General features: G+C 40.5%; 1 protein-coding gene across 1 annotated transcript; it reads right to left on the bottom strand.

The window, feature by feature from the left end:
* Positions 1 to 6277: 6277 nt before the first annotated feature.
* Positions 6278 to 7720, bottom strand: LOC121767253 (lignin-forming anionic peroxidase-like). Its single transcript, XM_042163482.1, has 3 exons — positions 7252 to 7720; positions 7013 to 7178; positions 6278 to 6839 (listed from the first exon to the last, which is right to left on the bottom strand). Exons 1-3 carry the CDS (start codon positions 7651 to 7653, stop codon positions 6454 to 6456), a joined length of 954 nt encoding a protein of 317 aa, XP_042019416.1. The 5' UTR covers positions 7654 to 7720; the 3' UTR covers positions 6278 to 6453.
* Between the last annotated feature and the right edge of the window lie 394 nt (positions 7721 to 8114).

Below are 8114 nucleotides of genomic sequence, written 5' to 3'. Positions count from 1 at the left end.
TAATGCTCTCACTTTCAAAGGGAGACTATGCGTACCCAAAGAGGAGGCACTTAGGAACGAGGTCATGAGTGAAGCTCATGAGACACCCTACACTGCCCATCCTGGGAGTACAAAGATGTATCAGGACTTGAAGAAGCAATTTTGGTGGGATGGCATGAAGAAAAGCATAGCATCGTTTGTAGAAAGATGCCTGGCTTGCCAGCAAGTGAAGGCGTTACATCAACGACCCTATGGAAAGTTACAGCCTCTCGAGATTCCAGAATGGAAATGGGAGCATATAGCAATGGATTTTGTGACAGGATTGCCAAAATCACCGCAAGGAAACACTGCCATCTGGGTGATTATAGATCGACTCACCAAAAGTGCTCACGTCATACCAATTCGTATCACATACGGATCTGACAAGTTGGCACAGATTTATGTGCAAGAGATTGTGCGCCTACATGGTGTACCAGTAACGATCACCTCAGATCGAGATTCAAAATTTACTTCTAGATTTTGGATAAGCCTACAGCGAGAGTTAGACACTCAGCTGAATTTCAGCACATCATTCCATCCACAGACGGACGGACAGTCCGAAAGGACGATTCAGACATTAGAAGATATGTTAAGAGCCGTAGTGCTCGACCGTGGAGTGAGCTGGGAGCCAGTACTTCCACTTATAGAGTTCGCCTACAACAACAGTTACCAGGCAACTATTGATATGGCCCCATACGAGGCACTCTATGGGAAAAAGTGTAGATCACCACTTTACTGGGATGAAGTTGGTGAGAGAAAGATTTTCGGACCAGACTCGGTAGAGGAAATGATAGAAATTGTCCGACAAATCCGAGGGAGAATCAAAGAAGCTCAAGATAGACAGAAATCCTATGCAGATGCTCGCAGAACGGATTTACAGTTCAAAGCAGGAGACAAGGTCTTTCTGAAAGTATCCCCATCAAAAGGGATAACCAGATTCGGCGTCAAGGGCAAGCTGAAACCGCGTTTTATCGGACCTTACGAGATCCTAGAAACAGTCGGCCCTGTGGCGTACAGATTAGCGCTCCCGCCAAGCTTCGGGAATGTTCACAATGTGTTTCATGTATCACAGTTGAGAAAGTACGTGTTTGACCCCAATCACATAGTGCACCAAGAAGAAATGGTGTTAGAACCAGATTTGAGCTATGAAGAAAAGCCAGAAGCAATTCTGGACAGAAAAGTTAAAGAGTTTAGGAATAAAAATATTGTAACAGTAAAGGTCCTATGGAAGCATCACGGCCGCGAGGAGGCGACGTGGGAGCTCGAGGACTAGATGAAAGAGAAGTACCCACAGCTTTTTACCTAACCGAGACAAAATTTCGGGACGAAATTTTTGTTAAGGGGGGTAGAATGTAATAGCCGAGACCTAGATTCTCGAGAATTCTTAAGAAATAAATACCAGCTTTTATTTAACGAATGAAAGAGTATTTTTATTTCTTGAGAAATGGTACAAATTACAGTTTTCAGAATCTCAAAACTAAAGTTACAATCTTTGACGACGAAAATTAAAAGTTGAGCTACTACACTATTACATTTAGAAATCCCGAAGGGCTACTTTGGCCTTCGTCACCGGGCCGTCTCGGCCACAGATTTTCGAACGAGCCGGGAGGGCGAGACCACGAGGGAAGACAACCTCGTTGGCCAGCCGCAGCTCCTGCCAAAGTGCACGAAAAAGAGAAATTAGTTGCATGAAATAAAGACAACTAAAAGAAGTGTTAAAAGGGGAATGAGTAGCCTTACCTTTCCAAAGAAAAGAGGAAGGCTTGGTCGAAAGGGGCAAGTCCAGCCAACAGATTTTTGCACCGCAGTGGCTGCACTATGCAAGGCTGAGTTTTTGCAGCTCTTACCCCTTTATCCACCAGCCATAGTCCGGAAATCAGCCCCCACAATGCCACCTCTAGTGTGCACCTGCAAAAGAGACAAAATCCATGAATGAATCAAAGTACAAGGCAGCACAAAACTCCAAATCAGTTAAAGAATGCTGCAGGGATGGCAGCCAACATAAGGCAGCCTTAAGGCTCCTTCTTTCCAGCCAAGTAACAAACTCTTGCAGCTTTCAGTTACTCCCTATCCATAAATGTAAATAGCCCTCAGCCTCTTCCTCCCTTTCCCATCACCAAATCAGCCGTTTTACAGTGAGGCATAGAGTGGGAGGGACCGAAGCAGCAAGAGGGAGTAGAGGGGATCAAAGCCGAGAGTAAGGGGACAACAAGATACGCAACAGCGAAGGTAAAACCTCCTTCGAACTCTCCTTAAACCCATGTCATCATATAGTTAGAATACAACATAGAAACCTTAGGAAGCATGCTCACACTAAGACTTCCACCCAAAGAATGACAGTAACGCAAGAATGCTAGGATATCATAGTTAGAGCTCAAGTACGGTAATCACATCAGAATAACGAGAACGAGCAGTAGCCGCAACAACTGAGATTTTTTTTTTCGAACTTAAACTTGGGGAAGAACCCCTCACCAACAAAACACAACTACATTGAAAGCTAAGTAAGCGTAGCAAGTTTATCCGTTTAAACTGAGCTGGGGGAGAAAACTTAGCTGAGGCCGCAGAGGCAGTCGCAGAGCCGTCAACGACGGCGCTGACCTTCAGGAGGCAGCGACGTCAGCCAATAGAGCGACGGAGGTGTACGCCGAGCCTCGTTCGGCGGCGCACGAGGCAGAGACCTCACGGGTTGGCATCAGACCCTGTGCTCGAAGGCCGTTCGCGAGGGAACGGCGAGTCCTGACCACACGGAACTCGCGGACGACAGGCGGTGATACACCGTAACGGCCGCGATGGAGGGTGACGCCGGAGGCGGCGCTGATTGAAGGCGGCGTCGGAACGAAAGGGGGGCTAGGGTTTCCCGTTTCCAGTTGTTTCTTCAATTTGGGGAAAAGTTATGAAAATGAAAGAGAAAGATGGAAGGGGGAGTAGTTGGGCCATGCCCAATTTATTTCCTTTGGGCCTAGTGAGTAAATGGTCCAAACTGGACCAGTCACCTAATCTGGGCCGATTGTTTAAGAAAATAAATAGTCTGGGCCAGAATAAATAAATTTCCAGCTGGGCTTGAGAATTTAATTACTAGAACCATTAATTTGGTTGAAGCCGTTATCTTGGATCAAGTTAAAAGCATGACGAAAATTATTCCCTAAGCCACGGAAGAAAAGTACTATTAAGCCGTGTCGAAATAATATTCGATAAATAGTTAAAGCAGACTTTAATAGTCACAGAAAGTATTTTAAAATACTTAAGATAATCCGGGAAATAATTATAACCGAACGGGGCAGCCGGATTCAGAACAATTTAAATCGCCGATTTAATTACAGAATTTAGATCTCTAATATTTAGAAAGAAAGAGATAAAATAAAAGAGCTCACGCTTAGGCATGCATTCATGCAAGATCAATGATTACTTAAAGCCTAATTTAAGTATATTTTTTTTGAAAAGGGACGTCGTCGCTCGACGAGTAAATCTCAAGTCAGACAGTGCCCGTTTGAAAGAGTTAAGCAAACGAGGTGGGCTTTTCTATCCTACATTATGTGTGGGCTTTCTTTCTCCTCTTTCTTTTGAAGCATATTTATGTAAAAACATGTTTATTTGAATGAGTTGTCATGCCATGTTTTGTTTTGTGATTGCCTATCTGTTGGCTATGCCAACCCAGTTAAATCGAATTCGGGTCCCAGTAGGTCAGTAAATCCTACTCGGACTAGTGTACACATAGGGACCGTGAGCTAGCGCTAGGTTGGCCGGTCCGTGGGTCGTGAGCTAGCGCCAGGTTGGCCGGCCCAGTGGTCGTGGAATGTGGCCACATTCCCGATTCACGCAGCTGATATGGCATATCATCAGAAGTTTAAATGACTGCAGTCTATTTTCAGAAAGAAATAACAGATTTTAGTGACCGGGATAGATTTTCAGTAAAACCCCGCGTTCACTCAGCTTGGCTGACAACTAAAAGAAAAACAGTTTTCGGCATGAGCCCACTGAGTGCATCAAGTACTCAGCCCTGCATTTTGTTTTCCTTAATGTGCAGGTTGATTGTTGTCGAAGCCGAGGAGGTGTTGGGACAGAAGACCAAATAAGTAGGAAGGTAGCGGGTGTAGTATGTCTTCATACATATTACATCTGTCTTGGTACTCTTCCGTTGCGCAAATTCAGAACATTCATTTAACAAAGACAATTTCCCATAACTACTCTGATTCAGCATGATTTGTACCCTCAACACACTTCAGACAATGTTTCTTTTGATTTAAGCATCTTATGACGAGTTAAGACAGTTTCAGTATGTTTTAGTCGCGGTAAAGCTACACTTTCTTTGACTAGGGAGATGTGGTCGTGACACTATTAGAACAATTGTTTACCCTTAGTGAAAAGGTTAATAGAATGAGTAAAAACTCAGTGTAAAACAATCTTATTAATTTTATGTAAGTTTTGAATTTTGATAACTTTTCATTCTCGTTTCATTATTATTATTATTTAATAAATTATCCAGATAATAATTTGAAAAAAATAATATTATAATTAATGACGATGAATATGCTAATTTGCAAACAAAAAATATATTCTGAATACTAATTGCTAGCACCATTTTGCTCGCAAAAAGAGCTAGAATTAAATAGTCTAAAATTTGCGAGTACAAGGGAGGTGCTAGAAAATATTCGAGCAAAATGGAGGTGCTAGCAAATTTGCGAGCACATATATAGCTTGGTCGACATCGCCCATTAGCGAGCAAAAAGGTGGTCGGAAAAGAACTTCTGCTAGCAAAACCGCTAACAAATTTGCTACGAAAGCTATAGCTAGCAGAGTTAGTGCTCGAAATCTGCTAGCAAAACTAACTGTTGCGAGCACTTTAATACAGTTTTGCTAGCACCATTGTGCTCGCAAACGGCCACTTTTTTTGTAGTGCCACTTAACTATACTATTACTACTATTAAAGAAAGAATTAATTGTTTTTTGAGTTACACTAGTTCACAGATTCTTGCATATACACACATATTTAAAGTGATTCACAGTCTCCAATTTAAAAGGTTGGAGGAGAATGTTGGATTAAAAAAAGTTACTCAATATTTCTCACTTAAAAAAATCCGACTGACAATTAATGTGCTTTTAATTATGTGTATGTATATACAATTCAGAAATAGAAAAAAAAATTATTATATACACTGCTCTTGTCATTTACACATTGCACTTGTCTTATTTCATTTTTATAATAAATAATAAGTAAGCCCTACATTCTACCAGCATATTCCAATCACATTTTATTATAAAACTAATATAAGAGTATATAAGGGTGACACATATTCCACTAACTTATTCAATCCTCTTTTCTTTACATAACATAAATTCCGAGCCCAAATCAAATAAGACTCCTATTATAGGACAGAGATAGTATTATAATTTATTTATTTCAACAATGTATACATTGAACTTAGATCATTATAGATACTGACAATGGACATCATACCAGTGCAATTAGGAGCATTATACTCTAAATCGTTATATATATGTAAAATTATTTTCCATGTAAATTAAGAAAACTATCAAAGTTATTATATTCCCTCGGTTCCATAATAGTGGAGTCATTTTGACATTTTAGTATGTTCCATAGTAACAAAGTCATTTCACTTTTTAGTAAAAGTCAACATATTTCTTCTCACTTAGTTTACTCTACTTTATTTTCTCTTCTTCTCTTTACCTTTTTCATTTCCTATTTTATTCTTCTTTTACTTAACTTACTCAACGCAATTTTTCTTAAATCGCGTGCTGAAAAGGAACGCCTCCTCTACCGCTGAAGGAGGGAGTATAATTGAACATTTTTTAAAATTATAAAATTGACCAGAATTTGCATAGACATGGTGACTTTTTTTGGCAATTTTCTTTTTTTAAATTATGTTGTTTTTCATTTAATTTCAATCATGTAATTTTAGTATTTTTTTTTAATTCAGAATTTCTCACTAACCATATTTTGCGACACACGTAGAAAAAAATTGTTCATAAGGAACTCTTTTGATTTTATATTTTGTTTACAGACAAATTATTGGAGTAACTTTTCCTATTGGATTCATTTTTCTCTCTTTTTAACTATATCTATGTAGCCATTACTTTTCACTAGTCATTTTGTATCCTTTTCTTTATGAATTCAAGCAAATATGCATCCTCCAGTTTCCAACATTTCGGTGTTCAGTGTGGCAAAGTGTTGAAGACAACTTTTGATAATCTCGAACAATATTTATTTGCATGCCCATATATCGCTAGATACTAGATCGTCTAAAATAAACAATTCATTGATTGATGGTATAAATCAAATTACAATATCACATGGCAAAAACTAAAATAAATAGTAATTGAATGAATGAAAAACACAAGAATAGTAGACTGCATGCAAAGCATTTGCTCGCAAGCTAACTTACAAAACGAAAAACAAAAGAGAGACATTGTCACTTATCAGTTGATGGCGCTGCAAACCCTTCTTATAATTCCATTCTGTCTGAGAGTTGGCTCAATCTCCGACATCTTGATCATTGCAGTCGCAAAATCGGCAGCGAAAGTCCTCGGATTTCCACTGTACTGAGAAACGATGGAGGCTGTTGATCCGGTGAAGAGAACTTGATCGGACTGCAGCAGTCCCTTCCTCTGCACCAAATTCCTGAAGTAGTTGTTGTCAAATGAATTCGGCGTCACCAAATCCAACGCCGCCAAGTTGCTGTCGCCGCCGGTCTGGGGGCAGCCCCGTCTCCTGGTGCTGGCAAAGCCGGCATCAATGTCAGTACCGTTGCTGTATATTCTTCCACGGAACAAGAAGCATTGGGATTGACCTAATGTGTGCGCTCCTGCATATATCAAATAGCAATCCATTATACACTTGCACTGCACATTAGTTTGATATTATTCGCATTGTTTTTGGGTCACTTAATTGGGGTTGAACAACAATTATATAGTCATGATTCCAACTTTTGTCATTCTCTAATGTGGGATGAGTTTGTAACCCAATAATTTTACTTACCAGATAGAGCAACCATGTCTCTTGCATTAAGACCCTTTTTGTCGAAAGCGTCAATAAGAACTTGAAGGCCGGAAAACGGACTCGGGAGATCGGTGTTGGCCATGGCTTGGTTAGCGGTCGTAGAATCCCTTCTGCCCAGTTTCACGCTCCATGATGGACCACCAACCTGCATATAGTATATAATTAATTTATTATTCCTAATAAATATCTATAGTAGTAATGTGTATATGCATACTTACAGCAACAGAAGCGTCGCGTGCGGCTAAGGTGAGCACGTCAGCGCAAGAGACGACGCCGGGGCAGGCGCGCTCCACCTCGCGCTTAGCTGCCTCAATGACCTCGTATCCTCTAACGGAGTTAGCGTTGGGCCTGGCCGACTTCTCACTTTGGATGGTGGAGGTCTCGTCTAGCAAGATGGAAGCGTCGCAGCCCTGGACGAAGCAGTCGTGGAAGTGGAGGCGGATGAGAGACGCGGCCATCCTCCGCTCGGCCGAAATAGCGCGGCGGATGGAGTTGCGGATGATGGTGGGTGCATTGGGGCACGTAGCGCCGTAGAACGTCGTTGATAGTTGTGCTTCGCTAGAGATGATGCTTAGCACCACCGCTAGAGAGATTATTGGAATAACAAACCTACTAATCATTTTGATGTGATGGACTAATTATGCAATTATCGAAAATTAACTAGTGTTGTGAAAGTAATGGGTTGAATTGGAGTGAAGATGAGTGAGGAGAAGAGGTTGATTGGGATGAATATATATAGGGCAAAAAAAGGTGGATGCATGCTGTTAGCTATAGACGCGTAAGGACCAATTAAATTAATTAATTAACAAGTTTGTAGTTTGCTTAAAAAATCAGTTATGTATCCGTGTTTGTATATATGTCTTTCTTGGAATTCAACTATTGGATTCGGTGTTTATGTGATTGTTTCTGAAAATGTCAATTTCAATAATAAAATAATCATAGTAGTAGCATGATTGGTCAACAATGGGATGTGGATATGGTGGGGGTAACTTTTTTAGGAAGATTCTGTGAGGACGACAGCAATAATATTGAAAGTCAATTTACGTTACATAAAGTTACAAAACACAAAAGCTATCCACAC

The sequence above is a fragment of the Salvia splendens genome, chromosome 15, assembly GCF_004379255.2.
Source record: "Salvia splendens isolate huo1 chromosome 15, SspV2, whole genome shotgun sequence".
NCBI classification, from domain to species: Eukaryota; Viridiplantae; Streptophyta; class Magnoliopsida; order Lamiales; family Lamiaceae; genus Salvia; species Salvia splendens.
The sequence above is the reverse complement of the archived record's forward strand: the minus strand, read 5'-3'. Positions and strand labels throughout refer to the sequence as shown.